The sequence below is a fragment of the Anomaloglossus baeobatrachus genome, chromosome 1 (assembly GCF_048569485.1).
Source record: "Anomaloglossus baeobatrachus isolate aAnoBae1 chromosome 1, aAnoBae1.hap1, whole genome shotgun sequence".
Classification (NCBI taxonomy): domain Eukaryota; kingdom Metazoa; phylum Chordata; class Amphibia; order Anura; family Aromobatidae; genus Anomaloglossus; species Anomaloglossus baeobatrachus.
In genome coordinates, this window is record NC_134353.1 from 373600163 (window position 1) to 373621887 (window position 21725).

Genomic DNA, 21725 nt, shown 5'->3' on the forward strand with positions numbered 1-21725 from the left:
CCTCATCGTGGACACATACCCTTAAAGAAATAGCCACACGGTGTCCCACCCCTCCCACTACCCGGGCAACCCTCTCTGTCCTTTTATATTTTTTCCTTAAAAAATAATAACACTTGTACTCTCCTCTGGTCCCGATGCTGTTCCAGCAGTGTCAGCACAGCCTCTGCCAGAGATCGTGCTGCTCTATCACTTCCTCCAGATGTATATATGTCCAAAGGTGAGGAGAATGGCTGCTCATTGGTGCTACAGGGATCCTGTGACACGACAGTGCCACACAATCCCTAGGAGAGGCAGTGCCGCCACCTCTGGAATGGTGCCAGTACCTAAGGTGTGTATAAGTGTTATTATATCAGGGACTCAGAAGGGGTTGTCCTAGTAGTCGTTAACCCCTTTGAAGGAGTGTTCTTTTCTTTATGGGTATGCTGCTGGTCAGAACTGAGCACCCCCTGATGCTGGTGCATAAGTTGCCTATCCTCTGCAGCAACGGAGAGCCATAGGGGGACTGAAGCTTGCTGATCCAGCCATGTTCAGAGAGACTGCAAGCAGCAAACACTTTTCCATGTTAATGGCCACTTTGAAACTGTAGGGTGGCCGGATCCTTGGCAATAAGCTGTACATAATAGCATTAAAAATCCACTTGTTCTTTCATTAGAGGTTTATTGCGAAGTTGTTTGTTTTTACAAGTAATTTGCAATTTTAACCATTTAAGAACTTGAGACAGCCATTTAAATGGCTAAAGGGTCAACATACTTCCAATTAATTTCTCAAAATAAGCTGTCGTATGTGTGTGTACATGAGGAATAATGCTATATCTGGCCATTAAATGTCTTGTATCTTGCATTTTCATCAGCCATCCCCTCTGCAGACACTCTTTTTGCATTTGACTCTGAGCTGGTGGAAGGAGACTAGCTGACATCTCTCCCATACACCTCAGAGGATTCCTGCTCTTTATTCCTTAGTTAACTCACACACAGGTAGCAAAAGCATGGAGGAAATAATGCTGCAGTACAGAGCAGTGTAGATGGGAATGCACATCTGGGATGAGTACAATGATTTATAAGCTCAGCGCAGTCTTTCTGTGGCTCCTTGTGCCTGGTTTCTCACCCTGCTCCCCGCTCTTGCAAACCCCTCTCTCGACACTCCATCTGGCCTGAGCAATACGGAGTTGAGCTAGCTGGTTTGTTTTTCACAGTGGATGGTGCGTTCTGGATACAGGGGCAGGGGAAGGAAGCAGATTTCTCCCATAAGATACATTTCAAAATTTCTTAGCTTTGCCTGTACTATTAATTTGTGCAAAAATTGCCAAAAATACAGTTACAATTTAATATAAAAAGTAATTGTGCCAACATATGAGAGACATTCTGCTGCAGAAAAAATGCGTTCCCATGTAAGGCTAGTTTCACACTTGTGTTGGACGGCATCCGTAGCATTGCGTTGTGTGACGGATGCGTTGCTTTTTTTTTCTTTACAGTTTTACCGGCAGCAGACTATTGTGAACGATCAGCTGATCGCTCTCAAAAGCCGGCTGCCGGGCGCTCAGCTGAGCGCTCTCACATGCCGGCGGCCGGGCTCTCAGCTGAGCGCTCTCTCATGCCGGCGGCCGGGCTCTCAGCTGAGCGCTCTCACATGCCGGCGGCCGGGCTCTCAGCTGAGCGCTCTCTCATGCCGGCGGCCGGGCTCTCAGCTGAGCGCTCTCACATGCCGGCGGCCGGGCTCTCAGCTGAGCGCTCTCACATGCCGGCGACCGGGCTCTCAGCTGAGCGCTCTCACATGCCGGCGACCGGGCTCTCAGCTGAACGTTTGGCAACCGAGAGACAAAATAAAGTTTCTGTGAGAAATAAAAAAAAAAAAAAAAAAAAAAAAATGAGCATGCGTAGTGAAAAATAGAGGATTCCGCCGCTCAAAAAACGTTACATGCTGCGTTCCTTCCGCCCGGCGGAAGCAACGCAGCATCGGGCAGCGGAAGCAACGCAGGTACTTTTGGCACAATCCGTCATCCATACAAGTCTATGGGAAACAGCGGAATCCGTTAACGTTTTCCAAAAGGGCGGATTGTGACGGAAGGGAAAAAACGCAAGTGTGAAAGTACCCTAAGGATAAATTCGCATGTCTAGTAATCATCCATTAGAAAGGATCCAGCAGCAATCCGCTGGCAAAAAGTTGTGGAAAGATAACTTTTTTTTGTCCAATTTTAATAACTGATTTCAACTTTTTTTTTTTTTTTAAACATTGAAGTCTATGGAAAACAAATCGTTAACAGAGCTATTTATCTTCCAGTTGAAACTGAATCAGTAAGCAAAAAAACGGATCCTTTACTAATGAAAGAAAAATGGATGGCTAATTAACTGATTCATTTGCCATAGACTTCAATGTAAAAAACCCAAACGGATTCTTCTGGGATCTGCTACATCCGAGTCTGGAGAAACCGAAAACATGTCCGGTCTCTCCAGGCTCCAGGAAACGCTGGCAAGGGGGACCCGGCTGGCAGCTGGGATGTAACTCAGTTCACCGGAGGTCATACCCGGGTTCCCATGGTATAACCTCCGGTGACCAGAGTACTGCACTCTACCTTAAAGTGTAAGGCCATGACTTCCATGCCGCCAGCTATTTAACATTGACAATGCTGGCCGGGAGTCAGGTAGTGCCCTCCACAAAGCCAGCGCTGTCACTGTTAAAGTGTTGGGCCTTGCCCCGCACCCCTGCCAGCACTGTTATTGGTAAATGGCTGGCTGGGTGTAGGTCACGGTACCGCACTTTAACAGTCACCGTGCCGACTGGGGGGAGGTTGTGCTGGCCAGCCTTCATTCTCCCCCCCCCCCCCCCCCCAGCCAGCACTGTCAGTTTTAAAAGGCTGGTGGGGTGCGGGGCACAGCCCTGCACTTTAAGCCAGAGTGCTTCAGGTCACCAGAGGTCATACTGTGGTAACCCAGGTATGACCTCCGGTGAACTGAGTGACGTCAATGCTGCCAGCCATCTCCCCCTTGTCAGTGTTTCCCGGAGCTTGGAGAGATCGCACATGTTTTTAGTCTCTCTAGGCTTGGATATAGCAGAGCCAAGACCGGCATGCAACGTCGTGTGGATTATGGCGGATCTTTAAGGGTCTTTTTGGGGTTAATAAAGAATGGAAAGAGGGTGTTGCATTTTATTTCAAATAAAGTATTTTTCTTTGTGTTTGTTCCTTTTTACTTATAGAATTAGTGATAAGGGTGTCTCATAGACCCCTACCCATCACTAATTTTACAGCTGTGCGCTGGGCAATTGGGAAGAGTGGGTAAAGCGCTGGGATTGTTGCGCCTAGTGGAATGCGACAAACCCGGGACGGTTGTGGGCTGTTATTTTTAGGCTACGGGCGTCCCAATAACAATTGGTCTCCCCAGCCTGAAAATACCAGCTCCAAGCTGTCTGCTTTACCTGCTTTATCTTGGCTGCGTATCAAAATTAGGGGGATCACATGTCGTTTTTTAATACTTATTTAAATAATTAAAAGCTTCATCCGGTTCCTCTTATTTTGACCTCCACCCGTGGGCTGATCTTGGCTGTGTGCTGCAGCCTGTAGCCCTATGCTTTATCTCTGCTGGGTATCCTAACATGAGGGGGGAACCATATGCTGAATATTTTATTTATTTTTACTGTATGATATAGACCTGCAGATAGCGCCTGTCATTGGTTGCAGGCATACGCTGTCACACAGGCTGGGGACGCGTCTGACTGCAGCCAATCACAGACGATAGGACGGCCGGTGGGCAGGAATGCAGTGCATATGCAATGAAGGTAATGAGCAGCTGCGGGAACAGTGTACAGTCGCAACGGAGCTTCGGTAAATATGAAGTATTTGCTTCATCCTTATTTTTTTATTTTCCTTTATTTTTAATCCCCAAGTCTCCAGATCAACGCCTGTGTCCGCCCATCACTAGTGTTGTCCCATGAAAAGATATAATAAAATTTCAAAAATGTGAGGGGTGTATTCACTCTTGTGAGATACTGTATGTGATATTTCATGTAGACCAGAACACCCCTTTCAAATCAATTTAGCAAGTTGTGAATATTCTCATATTGTCCAAGGCCCATGTGTGGCTCCAACCTTTGCATCCACTATAGTTAGGCTGCTTTCACACATCCGGTTTGTGCTGAGCGCCACAATCCGGCTCAAAAACCTATGCAACGGATGCGGCAAAAAAAACGGATCCGTTGCATACGTTTTTCCATGCGGCCCGACCGTTTTTGGACGGATGCGGTTTAATACTGAGCATGCACAGTACAAAAAAACACATCCGGCGTCCATAGGCTTGCGTTGTGAATCGCGCACCAAAAAACGTGCCAGGCAACGTTCCATCCGGCCGCCGCATGGGCTAAATATGCCGCATCCGGCAAAAAACGGACGCAACGCAAGGCCATGCGGCACAATACAGCACTAATGTAAGTCTATGCGGGAAAAAACGCAACCGGCGGCAAAAAAAAACGGTTGAGTTTTTTCTGCAGAGTGCCGTATTGTGCCGCACAGCAAAAAACGGATGTGTGAAAGCAGCCTTAAAGGGAACTTGACAGCTCATTAATGCTGCTTGAACTATTGACGGCATGAACAAAAGTCTGGCTCCATCATTTCAGGCATATTCTTCTCTTCAGGCACACACCATTTTGTACAAGAAAATTGTAACTTTTTGTCGTTTTAGGCTAAGTTCACATTTCCGTTGATTTGTATCAGTCACATGCGTCGCTTGACGCATGTGACTGATGCGCTGCTCAACGCTGTACAACGGATGACAAAGAACAGAATTCTTTGTCGGATTCCGTTGTGTGCGGGGGGCGGAGTTCTGGGGCAGAGCCGAGCGGGGGGCGGGGCCAGGCGCTGAGGATGTCAGTAGAAGTGCTGCGGTCTGCATGGCTGGGGACAGGTGAGTGTATCTGTGAGTGAGTGAGTGTGTGTATGTGCATGTATGTATGTATGTATGTGTGTGTGTGTGTGCACATGCAAAGTGCGGGAGGGGGCGGAGCCGAGCGGGGGGCGGGGCCAGGCGCTGAGGATGTCAGTAGAAGTGCTGCGGTCTGCATGGCTGGGGACAGGTGAGTGTATGAGTGAGTGTGTGTATGTGCATGTATGTATGTATGTGTGTGTGTGCACATGCAAAGTGCGGGAGGGGGCGGAGCCGAGCAGGGGGCGGGGCCAGACGAGGGTGTCAGTGCTTGTCTGCATGGCTGGGGACAGGTGTGTGTGTGTGTGTGTGTGTGTGTGTGTACATACATGTGCGGAGTCCGGGAGGGGGCGGGGCCGAGCGGGGAAGTGTCGGCCTCCCTGCACACGTAACCAGCCTAAATATCGGGTAACAGCAAAGCACCCGATGTTTACCTTGGTTACCCGATATTTACCTTGGTTACGGGCCTACACCGCTTAGCGCTGGCTCCTTGCACCGTAACCAGGGTAAATATCGGGTAACCAACCAAAGCTGGTGACGTGTGCAGGGAGCCAGAGAGCATGCGCAGCGAAATCCGACGGATCTCGCTGCTCAAAAAACGTTACATGCTGCGTTCGTCCCGCCCGGCGGTCAGTCGTTCCACGACTGATCAGTCGGGCGGAGGGTGCAACGCAGCATCATCAGTCACAATCCGCTGCTCATACAAGTCTATGGGAGCAGCGGAATCCGCTAAACGGATTCCGCTGTTTACAAGAGCAGCGGATTGTGACTGATAGATTTTAGCGGAAATGTGAACTTAGCCTTACTCTGTTGTTGACCTGTTTGAAAAGTTGCTGTAGTTAGCTATGCGAATGAGGTTTTAGGGAGATTTTATCAGTTGCTACATTTTCAAAAAGTTTAAAACTGACTCCTACAAACAGGCGTAACATTTCTAAACCGTAACTTCTAAAGCCCGCTTTACACGCTGCAATATATCTTACAATGTGTCGGCGGGGTCACGTCGTTAGTGACGCACATCCGGCATCGTTAGTTACATTGCAGTGTGTGACAGGTACTTGCGATTGAACGGTAAAACGTACATCGCACGCACGTCGTTCATTTTTCATGAATTGAACGTCAGATTGTTCATCGTACCCGGGATAGCGCACATCGCAGTGTGTGACACCCCGGGAATGATGAACAGATCTTACCTACGTCCTGCGGCTCCGGCCGGTAATGTGGAAGGAAGGAGGTGGGCGGGATGTTTACATCCCGTTCAGCTCCGCCCCTCCGCTTCTATTGGCCGGCTGCCGCGTGACGTCGCTGTGACGCCGAATGTCCCTCCCACTCCAGGAAGTGGATGTTCGCCGCCCACATCGAGGTCGTATGGACGGGTAAGTACGTGTGACGGGGGTTAATCGTATGTGCGGCACATTCAACAAATTGAACGTGTCACACATACGATGGGGGCGTTGCAAATCGCATACGATATCGTATGCGAAATTGCAACGTGTAAAGCGGGCTTAAGTGTGTGATATTTATCAAACAGTCTGTAACACTTTTATGTAGCCTAAATACAGCAGCGCTCCCATAAGACAAAGTGACTTCTATTACGCATTTAGTGTGTCTCCGCTGTTGCCTGGTGTATGTGCTGGAGCGGGCATATGACAGCGAGGCGGCCTGAAAGAAGCACGATCATCTCCCGTGCCTCAGCAGTCTGCTTATGTGTGCCCGCAGTAGCAGGATGTTCTTCTCCTGGCCATGTTAGATGTCTTCTCTGGTTACAGCGTGTTTACTGTTACTTCATAGAGGATCAAGACTAAATCCAGCTACTATTACAGCTCTACAGAATGAATGAATTCGGGGTATTTTGATGGTGCTGAATTCAAAATGCCCATTATGGTTACTGAATTGGCTCTAGTATTTGAGATGATGGACATCCATGAAAATAATGCATTCCCTAATGTGACTTGCGTTGTCTTTTGACTCTTTAACCCCTTCACCCCCGGACGATTTTTTTTTCCCTCCCCTTCTTCCAAGAGTCTGTAACTTTTTTTTTTTTTTTTTCCTCCCCCCTCTATATTGCCATATGAGGGATCACAAATTATCCTTTCTATAAGGCTGGGGCCACACAGGGATTACTGCGTTCCCCTCGCATGACACTCTGCTCACGCTGGCAGCAGAGCCGAGTGTCCCTGCAACTGAGGTCCGATCGCGGACCTCAGCTGCGGGGGGCAGGCCGGCGCTGAGGAGGCGAGGGAGGGATTTATCTCCCTCTCTCCTCTGTTGCCGGCTATTGCCATTCTCGCCCTGCACTCGCGGTACACCAGTATACCGCGAGTGCAGTGCGATTTTTCTCTCGCCCCATAGACTTGAATGGGTGTAAGAGAAAACAGGGGGAATGTGATGGTTTTTTTTTTTTTTTTTTAATCGCACTCCACTCGCACTGATTTTCATGCCCTGTGGTTTAGGCCTAAAGGTAAAATATTTTTTAAAAAGAGGCAGGGAAATATCTTACCTCAAAAAAAGAATGAGCTGTGATCTGTGCTGTGTTATCTGTGGACTCTCTTGTGTGTCCCCGGCCCAGGAGATGTCGTATAATCAGACCATGTCCCTGTACGGTCAGACACGGCCATTACACAGCACATAGCAGGGGCACATATATCAGATTATCTCCGCACAGGAGCAGTTTTTTTAAACACATCCAAATGTATAACTTCTTATTGCTGTTGTTATAATATCTATTGATTAAAATCAACTTTGTAATTAAAGGGGGTTTTCCCATGAACAAATATAAAGGGACAAACCCAGCCAAGGACGTATATATACATTGAATGAATAGAAGAAGCATTGTAATATATTTATTTTATTTAGCCATAACAAAAAAACATGGATGTCACAGTGGTTGGAAACTGTGATGACTCCGGTACCAGTTTTTCACATACATCTTTTCTATACAGCTGTGAAGGAGGCCTAACATGGCTTGGAGTGAAGTCATGTGCTACAACATGGGAACGATACTATGAGGTGAACATGGCCGGCACAAACCTTGTACAGATTGAGCATACAATTGCTGTTAAAGAAAGGTTGTTTTTATTTTGAGAGCAGTTTTTTCTTTAGCCATTTTGCTCCAATATATTGAGGAGCTGACCTACATTTAACGTCTAATTATCATTTCTGCTTCTGGATATTACATGTACAGCTAGTAATTATCACTTTATAATGTTGGAATGAGGCTGTTCCAGTTTCTGAGTAAATGACCTAATATTTGTCCTATAATGTCAGACCTGTTGATATGAGAGGATTTTCCATATAGGACTGAATGGCTGCAGGTCTCATCACCTGTAATACCTGCCTACTCCACCTTCATCTGCTATTATTACTGCTGATTTCCATTGTTACGTGACGTGATTCATCGGTCTGGAAAACTAGTAATTGATGGTCTTGAATTGATGGCACACTCCCTGTCACCAGCTTCTGCATGCTGCAATCGCTATTGATTGCACCCTATAGAAGATAGCACAGGGTTAACATAATCGGATCAGGTTTCAATGAGGTCTCCGGTCCGGACGCAAATGTCAGCGTTGCATCCGCTGGACGACGCAGCGTCGTTATTTTGATGCGTCGGGTGGAAGGAACACAGCATGTAACTTTTTTGAGCTGCGGAAACCTTTATTTTTACTGCGCATGCTCATTTTTTTTTTTTTTTTTTTTTTTTTTTTATCACAGAAACTTTTATTTTGTTTCTCGGTGGCCGAACGTTCAGCTGAGCGCCCGACCGCCGGCATGTGAGAGCTCTCAGCTGAGCGCCCGGCCACCGGCATGTGAGAGCTCTCAGCTGAGCGCCCGGCCACCGGCATGTGAGAGCTCTCAGCTGAGCGCCCCCGACCGCCGGCATGTGAGAGCTCTCAGCTGAGCGCCCGGCCGCCGGCATGTGAGAGCTCTCAGCTGAGCGCCCGGCCGCCGGCATGTGAGAGCTCTCAGCTGAGCGCCCCCGGCCGCCGGCATGTGAGAGCTCTCAGCTGAGCACCCCCGGCCACCGGCATGTGAGAGCTCTCAGCTGAGCGCCCCCGGCCGCCGGCATGTGAGAACGATCAGCTGAGCGCCTCCGACCGCCGGCTATTGAGAGTGATCAGCTGAGCGCCCGGCCACCGGGTGATCAGCTGATCGTTCACAATAGTCTGCTGCCGGTAAAACTGTAAAGAAGAAAAAAAATAAAAAAAAAGCTTTCCGTTGTTTTGTACGATCCGTTGCATTTGTTGTGCCACTATATGCAACACATCCGTCACACAACGCAATGCAACGGATGCCGTTCAACGCAAGTGTGAAAGTAGCCTAAGACTATATTCACATGTTGCGGTTTTTGTATTTTGTTTTTTTACACTGAAGGAAAAGCTGATCTCTTCACAGTAAAACAACTGTGTATTGTGCTGTGCTTTTTGCTGCATTTTTAGCGTGTCATTTTGTCTACAGTAAATGTTGTTAATATTAAGCTAGTTTCCCTCCCATTGCTTTCAATGGTCAAAAAAAAAGAAAAAAAACAGGAAAACTGCTGAAAAAAATTGACATACTGCCTTCTTCAAAATCGCAGCAATTTTCCATTTCAGTCAGGAAAAAAAAGCAATGGTGTGCATGAGATTTCTGGAATGTCATAGGTTTTGCTGGTACTGCTTTTTATTTGCATCAACCCAATGGAAGAAACATGCAAAAAAGCAACGTGTGAACGTAGCCTAGGAAAGCCTGATTTCCACTGTTGTCACTTTCTGAGCTGTTGGCTGTAGTTTTGATTAAAATCACTGTTTTATAAGCAGGAGATTACCACTAGAGGACTAGAAAACCTGCTGCCATGTAGTCATTCATATTAGGGAGCTCTCTATAACCACAGCCCCACCACTGATTAGCAGCTTTCTGCCTATGCACAGACTTCACAGAAAGCTGCCAATCAGTGGTGTGGACAGAGCTCAGCATTCGGAGAACTGGTAGATCTGTAGCGGAGTGATTTTATTGAAGCTTAAATAAGTGAATCCTTAGGGTTTCCTCTGTTTCGACACCTTGCTGCTCTTGGATAGCAAAACGTGATGACAGATTTCCATTATATGAAATTCGGGCTCACAGAACATACAGTAGAATGTCACTAATGCATAATAGCACAAGTTACCTGCTTCTTTCATCCATAGCTCGTCTCCGCAGATATTGCCCTCCCATGCACTCCACCTCTGCTCCAGGTAGTAGCCATGCCCTGTGTAGTCTGGGGTGACCCAGAGCGTCATGTACTATGTACTGCACTGGCATGAATTTACATGTTGACCCAGAAGGGCATAGTGCCAACAGCCCCTGAGCTTCTCCACTGTTTCCATCTTAAAAGGGTTGTCTTCTACTCGGCCCACCATTTCTCAATCACTATATTCCCTCCTATAAAACAATACCAGTCTGTACTCACCGCTGATTCTGGTGCCATTCCAGTGACGACAGCACTAGGTTTCCCTGCACTCGAGTAATGTTGATATGTCGCGTGAGCCCTGCAGCCAATCTGCTTCTGCTAATGGGCTGCTTCACTCTCGCGTCCTATGGATGAAACGTGAGAACAGCAGCTCCGATTTCCTCCCGATGTCCGTTTTATCAGGAGGAGGAGAGAGTGACGCGGCCTGATAGCAGGTGCTGATTGGCTGAAGGGCTCCCGTGAGAGATCAGCGTCACAGGAGACCTGGCGCCAGAGGTGACTATAGGCTGTTATTTTACATGGGGGAATGTGGTGATGAGCAGGGGTGGTGCGAGTAGTGGACAACCCCTTTAAATAAGACCTATATCAGTTATGTCCTATGCTTATCTTTGCACATATAATTTGGTGCTTTCAGTCTCCTAAATCCTGATCTCACTTTATCTCATTTTTGTCTCCATGAAGGACTGAAGAGGACCTGTCCTTTAATGTCTCAGAAGTGAAGGGCAGATTTAATCCTTATCCAGCTGGAAGACATCTTTGAAGAATCTGATCAAAGTTTGTGAGGTACAATGTCTTTTTCCTCAGTGTAACGTGACTTTCCACATGTGTAGCACAGTATGGCGTATTTCTTGGAATCCTTCAGGTATAGAGTACATTTGAGAGGCTTGCGCCTTTTCTTGTAAGTGGCACTAATCCCTCAGTGTGATAATGAATGTATTGCACATTGTGTATTCATGATGATTAAAATTCTATCTCCCTCTCCGGACTGTACACAGCAGTGCGTACATAAAAACAACTCTGCGTACAGCTTTAGGGTAGAGCTTCATGTAGGCAAAGTAAAGAATATACAGTATTTCTCCTATATACGGTTTGTTATTCTATTGTTGAATGGTTTTAAGCAATCCATTGAATAAATATGGCCATGCACATTAGATGGCTGAGAAACGAACCATCCTGCAGCTGATCGTTCAGCTTACAGCCATCTCAACCAGCTCCCATACCCTGAAGCGCTTGTTGGTCGAATGCTCCTGGATTCCCTGGCTGATAAATCGTTCAGCAATCTATCTCTGGTAGAACAATGGGATGAGCATTCCAGAATTGTATATGCACAATCAACATCTCCCAAGGCCATCAGTTGGCTGTGTCCCCATACATTAGACTGTTGATGAAATCCGTCAATGTCGTTGAATCCGTCTGACGTTAGTCTAAAGGTCCAGTCACACTAAGCAACTTACCAGCGATCCCAACAACGATAGGGATCGCTGGTAAGTTGCTAGGAGGTTGCTGGTGAGCTGTCACACTGCGACGCTCCAGCGATCCCACCAGCAACCTGACCTGGCAGGGATCGCTGGAGCGTGGCTACACGAGTTGCTGGTGAGCTCACCAGCAACCAGTGACCAGCCCCCAGTCTCCTAGTTACAGCACACATCAGGTTAATTAACCCGATGTGTGCTGCAGCTAAATGTGCACAGAGCAGGGAGCAGCGCACAATGCTTAGCGCTGGCTCCTTGCTCTCCTAGTTACAGCACACATCGGGTTAATTAACCCGATGTGTCCTGCAGCTACATGTGCACAGAGCAGGAGCCGGCAGCACAGGCAGTGAGAGCGGAGGAGGCTGGTATCAAAGGTAAATATCGGGTAACCAAGGACAGGGCTTCTTGGTTACCCGATGTTTACATTAGTTACCAGCCTCAGCAGAAGCCGGCTCCTGCTGCCTGCACATTTAGTTGTTGCTGTCTCGCTGTCACACACAGCGATCTGTGCTTCACAGCAGGACAGCAACAACTAAAAAATGGCCCAGGACATTCAGCAACAACCAACGACCTCACAGCAGGGGCCAGGTTGTTGCTGGGTGTCACACACAGCAACATCGCTAGCAACGTCACAAAAGTTGTTCGTTACCAGCGATGTTGCTAGCGATGTTGCTTAGTGTGACGGGGCCTTAAGGGGTACTTCTCACATAGCGAGATCGCTGCTGATTCACAGGTTTTGTGACATACCAGTGACCTCATCATTATTATTATTATTATTATTATTTATTATTGCGATCTCGCTGTGTGTGACACTAAGCAGTGACCTGGCCCCTGTAAAATCAGTGATCGTTACACACTGTTCTGGTTTTTTGCTCATTGGTCTCCCGCTGTGCAACACGCATCGGCGTATTTGACTGCGGGAGACCAATGAGCACAGATTCTGTGTAAACAGCATACGCTGGTAACCAGGGTAAATATTGGGTAACTAAGCAAAGCGCTTTGCTTGGTTACCCGATATTTACCCTGGTTACCAGCGTACACCGCTTACAGGCTGCCAGCGATGGCTCCCTGCACACAAAGCCAGGGTAAATATCAGGTAACTAAGCAAAGCGCTTTGCTTGGTAACCCGATGTCTACCCTAGCTACGTATACAGGGAGCCAGCGCGGGCAGCCTGTAAGCGGTGTACTCTGGTAACCAGGGTAAATATCGGGTAACCAAGCAAAGCGCTTTGCTTAGTTACCCGATATTTACCCTGGTTACCAAGCGCAGCATGGTTACACGAGTCGCTGGTGGCTGGTCGCTGGTGAGATCTGACTGTTTGACAGCTCACTAACGACCCTGTAGCGACGTACCAGCGATCCTGACCAGGTCGTATCGTGGTCGGAATCACTGGTACGTCGTTTAGTGTGATGGTACCTTAATATGTATGATGGCCTTAAAGGGAACCTGTCAGGTGCAATATGCACCCAGAACCACGAGCAGTTCTGGGTGCATATTGCTAATCCCTGCCTAACCGTCCCAGCCTATTGTAGCATAGATAAAGAGATCTTTAGAAAAAGTATTTCTAAATATCTTTTATGATATGCTAATGATTGCAGGGACTAGTCCCAAGCGCGTTAGTTCCTGCACTCATTCCACCCTCTTAGCATGTTAGCATGCCCACAGGGGCGTGCTAAGATGCTATTCAATGTCAACTGCCCTGCGTCATCAGTGGTGACGTGTGTACCTATGTCCATTGTCATCGCTTCAGATGCCAGGCAGTACACATGATCTGAAGTCACTACACTTCCGGTCATGTGCACTAGACCTCTCTGAAGCTGGGACGCATGATCGGAAGTGCTGTGGACTTCTGATTATGCGCACTGCCTGGCGTCTGAAGCGATGACAGTGGACACAGGTATGCGCGTCACCACTGATGACGCAGGGCAGTGGGCATTGAATAGCATGCTAAGAGGGTGGAATGAGCGCAGGAACTAACGCCCTTGCGACTTTTCCCAGTGATCATTAGCATATCATAAAAGATCTTTAGAAATACTTTTTCTATTCTCGTGTATACAGGGACAGTTAGGCAGGGATTATCAATATACATCCAGATCTGCTCTTGGTTCTGGGTGCATATTGCACCTAACAGGTTCCCTTTAATGATCTGCAATGTGTGTACATAAGTGGAAATGACAATGTTTCTTTTTGTTTTTGTTCTTTTCCACATATTTTCCACATAAGTTTCTTAAGTTCAGTTGACATATGAAATGGCAGAGAATGGCACTGATTGTGAACAGCGGCGTGTTGGAATGGCTAAAGAACAACACAACGGAAGCTTCACAGGTAATCTACTCCTTCCTTAATGTAATTGTAGAACTGTGAACAATAGGTAAAAAAAAAAAAGCCTGAATCTTTATTGTTTCTACGACTGTTATTGTGAACTATTGTGAACTTAAACAAGCAATAATGTATATTCAACAATTCATTCAAGAAAAGCCTTTCTCCATTAGCAACGTATGTGTTTTAGGGGTGAAAATCTATTGCGGTCGCACTGTTAAGAGTACTTTCAGATTTCTTTTGCATTCATTTTCACATATTTGTGTTATGATGATCTAAAACATGATCTTACTACTGTATATAAGCATTAGGTTTAATTCACTACATTTTTATTAGGTTTATTTTATTTTGTATGCAACTGTACATTTGTATGAGGCATAGTACAAAACGTCCTTCTGTCAGATAAAGACAGAGATATATTACTTCCTGGGAGTTAGTTCTTTTTTAATCCAGCCCTTTTAAAACTGTCTTAAGCAAAGTAATATTTCCCCTAATCCTTCCTAATTAAGTATATGTATTAAAATACGTCAAGGGACTTACGAACATTAGACCAGAAGGCATCCAAATGCTTGGTATTGTATAAATCCTTCTTTATCTGAGCAAAATAATAAAAACCTCAATATACATGATAGATAAAATGTTAAAAATTGATAACTCGTTTAAGGATAAATTCCTAAATCATTTTGTTATATTAAAAATTCTTGAATAATATGACCTGATCCCGTGCCTATATATTTCAGCGGGGCTCATTTTTGTAAATGCCCTCACTTTTTCCTATGGTTTTTGCCAGGCTCAGGACTTTGCAGTGCCCAGGTAACTTTTTGAGGACAAAATACAGCAGGATGACCCTTCACGGCATATGACGTATATCTACATCATGTGTCATGTCCCTTGTTTTTATGGGGCTTATTTAATCAGCCATCATGTTCCTCGGAGTTCTGCCCGTGGCTGTTAATCAGCTTAATCCCGCTGTCAGTCTCTGATAGCGAGATTTAACACTCACTGGCAGGGAGCACATAATTCCCCGCGCCCATCGGTGCACCCTTGATGTCATCGCGGGGTGCCGATGGGAGCGCGTTGACAGTTGTTCTGTCAATGTGATGTCATCGGAAGCAGGAGAATCGCGGGCAAATGCGGTCCTTGACTACTCTCAGCTGGCAGAGCGTTAGCAACTACCTGCCCCATGAAAAGCACAGTCTTGGATAACCCCTCTTAAGTCTTTTGAGAGGGACAAGATTAATCCTGTTCTCCAGCTGAGAGAGGGCACTAAAAGCTCTTTGTTCTCCCAATAGTAGGGATCCCACCATCTGCCTTCATTTTATGGCATGTCTGATTGATGAGTGAATCAGAGGTGGTTTGTTGACCTACCCCTATAATGATCAATACATTTGTTAGCAAGGGAATACAGGTCTCTGCTTTTTTCCCTCTAAATTTCGGATTGCTCTTGAAAATCTATTTCTAGTTACTGTTTAGAGCTATTCTTCCACACCATGTACAATGCATGTGTTTGCACACGTGAGTTTCTGCTCCCAGTGGACCTCCTCTTTATCTCCACTCCCTTTTCCCTAGTAAGCCAATAAGCTAGTTCATGAATATATTTTGTGAGCTTTGGGCAAAGCCAGGAAGCCAAAGGAAAACGCCCAGCCAGGGATGGAGCCTCTAAATTCCTTGTTGATGTTGCACTGGTTGGACTTGAGCCTATAGATACATTGTTGCAAGACTGCAGAGTTTGTTGCTGAAACAACTTTTGCCGGAATGGTATAAATGCTTGAAAAATATTATAACAATTATGAGTGATCTGTAATTTGGTCTACATGTAAAATAATTATAATAGTAAATTGAGATTAGCGTAAAAGGGATCTTGTGGTGATGAAAATGGTATCTGATCTGCAGGCAGGGTGGTATAGAGCAGGAAGAGCTGATCAGATTGGTATACGAGGGGCTGCTCATAAGTCTTTGGCTTTACCCAGAAAGAAACGAGAAATGAGGAAAATTTACATTTATTCCACATACTTTCCACTGATGTCAACACACTTCTTACATTTGTATTCCAAGTTCTGTAAGCCTAGCAAAAAGAAGGATTCGGTTGTGCCTCAAACCAGGCATCCGTAGCAGCCATGGCATTAGAAATGGTGTGAAATTTGGTAATCTTGAGGTGTTTGCTCAGGTTGGGAAACAGATGATAGTTGGAGGGAGCTAGATCTGGTGAATAAGTTGGGTGGTCAACCAGCTGGAGGCCCAGCTCTGCCAGTTTTACTGTGGTCGCTTGTGCAGTGTGAGCGGAGACGTTGTCTTGCAGGAACAATATTCCTTTGGACAGCTTGCCGAGCCTTTTGGCCTTCAGAGCTGCCTTCAATTAGTCCAATAGATCAATGTAATACCTTGCAATGATGGTGGAACCCTTTTGAAGGTAGTCCACTAGCAGCACGCCCTCTTTATCCCAGAACACAGACACCATCACCTTAGTGGCTGATTTTTGCACCATGAGTGTCTTTGGATGAGGAGAACCACTGTGCCTCCACTCTTGACTGCTCCTTGTATTCAGGGTCATACAAATAAATCCATGTCTCATCCATAGTTACCAGTCGATCCAGGAAGTTCTTATCTGTCCGGAAACGCTGACAAACTTGGAGGTTTTCACTTGCATGCTTCTCTGATCTGTTGTCAAACATTTGGGGACCCACTTTGCAGATAGCTTCCTCATGTCCAAATGTTCATGGATAATGACACAAACACGTTCATGGGAAATCCCCATGATGTCTGCTATTGCTTTAGCTGAAATTTGTGGATTCTCCATTGTGAGGTTGTGCACAGCATTGATGATCTCCGGAACAAGAACCACTCTCGATCGTCCAGGACGTTCCTCATCATTGCTGCTGAAGTGGCCCATTTTAAATTTGTCAATCCAGTTCTTAACTGTGGAATATGAGGGCATTGATCCCCCAATGTCTGTGACCTATCACCATGAATATCCTTCGTAGACTTTCCTTGCAGAAACAAGAATTTTATCACTCCTCTGCTCTCAGTTGCTGTGAATATCGCATTAGACTCTGCCATTTTGTTTTCCCACGTGCATAGAACACTGTTGCCATAAGCAACAAGCACAAAATTTTGAAAACGTATTAGACACATAAGGCTTTCATGTGCTGTACCATTCGTTACCATAGAAACAAAAAAGATCACAAAGCCAAAAACTTATCATTTTTGTGAGTACATTTTTATTAAGTGTCCAGTGGGCGGTCCTACTCTGTGATTGTCAGACAAAACATGCAGAAATAGCTGTCAATCACTAGTAGGACCGCCCATGTGACTCCTACGCATACAATCACCAGGGATCTCAATGAATAAAATAAGATTATGCTGAATATTTTCCCACATTATCTTCTGGTTCTTTGCCTTCTTTATACCCTTTCGTCCACCGTTTGGACTGAATGTGACAGGTTCCCTTTAATATTCTGGACTATACGTTTCTAGCACATTTGTCATTTATTTTTCTACACATACACTTGCTGATTTGCTTGGGTTGTGTGTAATGTGAGCCTTTCTCTCTGTGTGCTCTTGCTGCAGATTACAAATATTGATTGTTTTCTGTTCACATAGCTTTCATTAGTAAATCCGGGTTTAGTTTAAATAAAGAAAGCTTGTTCTGGCAATGGTAAATAGTCATTTTCAGTACACATGGGTATGGGTCACGCCAAGTTACCTGCAGTTTACCAAAAGAAGCCCCCATCTAGATACAGTGCCTTGCAAAAGTATTTGGCCCCTTTGAATTTTTCAACCTTTTCCCACATTTCAGGCTTCAAACATAAAGATAAAAATTTTAATGTTATGGTGAAGGATCAACAACAAGTGGGACACAATTGTGAAGTTGAATGAAATTTATTGCTTATTTTAAACGTTTATAAAAAATAATAAACTGAAAATTGGGGCGTGTAATATTATTCGTCCCCTTTTAAGTTAATACTTTGTAGCACCACCTTTTGCTGCGATTACAGCTGCAAGTCGCTTGGGGTATGTGTCTATCAGTTTTGCACATCGAGAGACTGAAATTCTTGCCCATTCTTCCTTGTAAACAGCTGGAGCTGAGTGAGGTTGGATGGAGAGCGTTTGTGAACAGCAGTTTTCAGCTCTTTCCACAGATTCTCGATTGGATTCAGGTCTGGACTTTGACTTGGCCATTCTAACACCTGGATACGTTTATTTGTGAGCCATTTCATTGTAGATTTTGCTTTGTCTTAGATCATTGTCTTGTTGAAAGACAAATCTCCGTCCCAGTCTCAGGTCTTTTGCAGACTCCAACAGGTTTTCTTCAAGAATGGTCCTGTATTTGGCTCCATCCATCTTCCCATCAATTTTAACCATCTTCCCTGTCCCTGTTGAAGAAAAGCAGGCCCAAACCATGATGCAGCCACCACCATGTTTGACAGTGGGGATGGTGTGTAAGGGTGATGAGGTGTGTTGCTTTTACGCCAAACATATCATTTGGCATTGTGCCCAAAAAGTTCGATTTTTGGTTTCATCTAACCAGAGCACCTTCTTCCACATTTTTGGTGTTTCTCCCAGGTGGCTTGTGGCAAACTTTAAATTACATTTTTTATGGATATCTTTGAGAAATGGCTTTCTTTTTGCCACTCTTCCATAAAGGCCAGATTTGTGCAGTGTACGACGGATTGTTGTCCTATGGACAGACTGTCCCACCTCAGCTGTAGATCTCTGCAGTTCATCCAGAGTGATCATGGGCCTCTTGGCTGCATCTCTGATCAGTCTTCTCCTTGTTTGAGATGAAAGTTTGGATGGACGGCCGGGTCTTGGTAGATTTGCCGTGGTATGGTACTCCTTCCATTTCAATATGATCACAGTGCTTCTTGGGATGTTTAAAGTTGTGGAAATCTTTTTGTAACCAAATCCGGCTTTAAACTTCTCCACAACAGTATCACGGACCTGCCTGTTGTGTTCCTTGGTCTTGATGCTATCTGCGCTTTAAACAGAACACTGAGACTATCAGGGTATGTGCGCACGTTGCTTTTTACCTGCTTTTTACCTGCTTTTTTGCTGCTTTTTCTTCTGCGCTGTTTAATGCCAAAATGGATGTGTTCTTCTATTCAAGCAAAGTCTATGGGAATTTGGGTTTCTTGTTCACACTATGTTGTTCAAAATGCTGCCTTTTTGTGGCAGAACTTTGGTCAAAAACTCAGCTTTTCAAAGAAGCAACATGTCAATTGTTTTTGCCATTTGGGTTTTGCACTGCAAAGCTGAGTTTTTGACCAAAGTTCTGCCACAAAAAGGCAGCATTTTGAACAACATAGTGTGAACAAGAAACCCAAATTCCCATAGACTTTGCTTGAATAGAAGAACACATCCATTTTGGCATTAAACAGCGCAGAAGAAAAAGCAGCAAAAAAGCAGGTAAAAAGCAACGTGCGCACATACCCTCACAGAGCAGGTGCATGTATACGGAGACTTGATTACACACAGGTGGCTTATATTTATGATCAGTCATTTAGGACAACATTGGATCATTCAGAGATCCTCAATGAACTTCTGGAGTGAGTTTGCTGCACCGAAAGTAAAGGGCCGAATAATATCTCACGCCCCAATTTTCAGTTTATCAGTTTTACAAAAGTTTAAAATAAGCAATAAATTTCATTCTACTTCACAATTGTGTCCCACTTGTTGTTGATTCTTCACCATAACATTAACATTTTTATCTTTTATGTTTGAAGCCTGAAATGTGGGAAAAGGTTGAAAAATTCAAGGGGCCGAATACTTTCGCAAGGCACTGTACACAGCATAGCACACTGCACTACTTTTTCCTGAATAAAAGGCCTAATCCCAACAGATCCCATTATATTCCGTAAGATGAGTCAGGTGCCATTTGCGTTCATTATGTAATATATCTATCTGCTGCCCGAAGTTTGCATTCCTATTCCTGTTATCACATTCGTAATGTAGATATGAACTGTCATTTTTTACTGATGGAAAGTACTGACCACAATTCTGCCATGTGAAAGTGGTCGTGCGCTTGTCCATTTATCATGTCTCCATCACATCATCTTGAAGATCTATCTGTTTATTGAATGCTTGTTTATATCTCTCTCCTTGGCAGGTGCCATTCATGCAAGATATTTTTTTTTTTTATCTCCACATGTAAGTGATTTTAATGTTATGACTGATGGTTTTATGTAGTTTGCATTTCAGATGCAGCTGCAGTGTGCTGAACAGCAAAACCACTCTTTTTTTTTTTTGCTGCAAATTGCCATAATGTTGCATTGTGATTTGTCATCCAGTTTTTAAAGGTGCCATATTTTAAAAGGAACCTGTCATCAAGTATGTCTACCCCAAACTAATGGTATCTGTGTATTGGCACTATAATGCTGACTACATTCATGGCTTTACTTTAGAAATCAGTGTTTGTTTCAGAGAAATGTGCTGTTATGTAAATGGGCTTGAATTGCAGTGTTGGTGGGGGCACTGCACATACAGATCTGCTGCTTGTCTTCTCTTTTCTCAACCGCTGCCTGTGATTGACAGGTTGCTCTTCTTTCAGTGACCTGCATCCTCCACCCACAATCTAATAAGCGCTGTCATTCACTAGGACTGTGCATGCGCAGAAAGCTCCTAAGGAGGAAAACTCCTTATGTGGTGTGATCTGCATAGTTTGCAGATATCACCAGACACCCCCCCTTCTTCACTATCACGACCAATGCAGGAATGTCAAAATCCTCTTCTGCGCCAGTCGTCCTAGTGAAGAATGCAGTCACTGTTTTATCGGCAAGAGATTATCACTAGAGGACTAGTAAACGTGCTGGTATGCAGTCCTCCAACCCCGCCCCCATCACTGATAACCGCTTCTCTGGCTCTATACAGCCAGAGCGGTCAGTCAAAGAACTTGGGAGTTTAGGATAGGTGGAAAGGTGCCCTTTAATGTTTGGCCACATCATGGGTGACATCACCTGCGGGAGCGACGCTGGTCTCTGTACACCGGGTAGTCTGACAATGTTCTCCTGCCGGCTCATTACTGGTGATCTGATCTAGCATTGGAAAGTGTGCTGTTATTGTGCTATTGTGCACAGTGCACTGGGGCTAGCTCAGCTCCTGAAACGTCACTTATGATGCTTTGTTTCAGGGAAGGGTTAGAGGCTGCATCAATGACGGCAGCCACTGCCCCCTGGTGACTCTTCGTTTGAGTATGCCAGCATGAACTGAGATTCTCAAAGCTCATCAAAAAGGAGAATAGTAGTTACTGTAGTTATATAAGGGAGCGGTAGGGTATTTTTAATTCAATTATTTTAGAAAATTGTTTAGAGTATGGCAGTAAATAAATTATGAAGGAAAAATACTTTAGACTTCGAACGACCCCCTTTAAAGTTCAAAGGTAAAGGAACACTGGTTACACCACCTTGTGTTGACAAAGGAAACTTTCACCAGCTGCCCCTAGATTTCTGAGGAGACAGAAGGCCTGGAGCAAGATTGGGCGGCAGTGGGCACTGTGGTTTGCATAGCAAGGCGAAATGCTGAATGTCTCCATGCCAGGTTCTAATACATACACCTACTCACCCAAAAGCACAAGAAAGGTTGAGTACCTGAGGTTCAAATCAAATAATGGATCAGATTTATGTCTTGAGGAGGAGGAATGAAGCATACGCTGACCAGAACATTCTACATATAGTGGCTTTATGATCTGGGACTGCTTTACTTCCCTAACAGCAGAACGTGAAGGACAACATGGATTCAATCCAGTATCAGGAAATCCTTGAAAAAAAAGTCATGCCTTCTGTGAGAAAGCTGAAGCTAGGACATCATTAAATCTTCTGAAGGGATAA

The 21725-nt window shown here is 45.2% G+C and overlaps 1 protein-coding gene across 1 annotated transcript in view; it reads left to right on the forward strand.

Moving 5' to 3' along the window:
* The window catches only part of LOC142301705 (vacuole membrane protein 1-like), a 144732-nt gene that overhangs the window by 21698 nt on the left and 101309 nt on the right, over positions 1-21725 (forward strand). The window contains exons 2-3 of the mRNA XM_075342754.1: positions 10792-10893; positions 13807-13908. Of these exons, the coding sequence (XP_075198869.1) occupies positions 13833-13908 (76 nt within the window). The 5' untranslated portion in view covers positions 10792-10893; positions 13807-13832. The remainder of the gene's footprint in view (positions 1-10791; positions 10894-13806; positions 13909-21725) is intronic.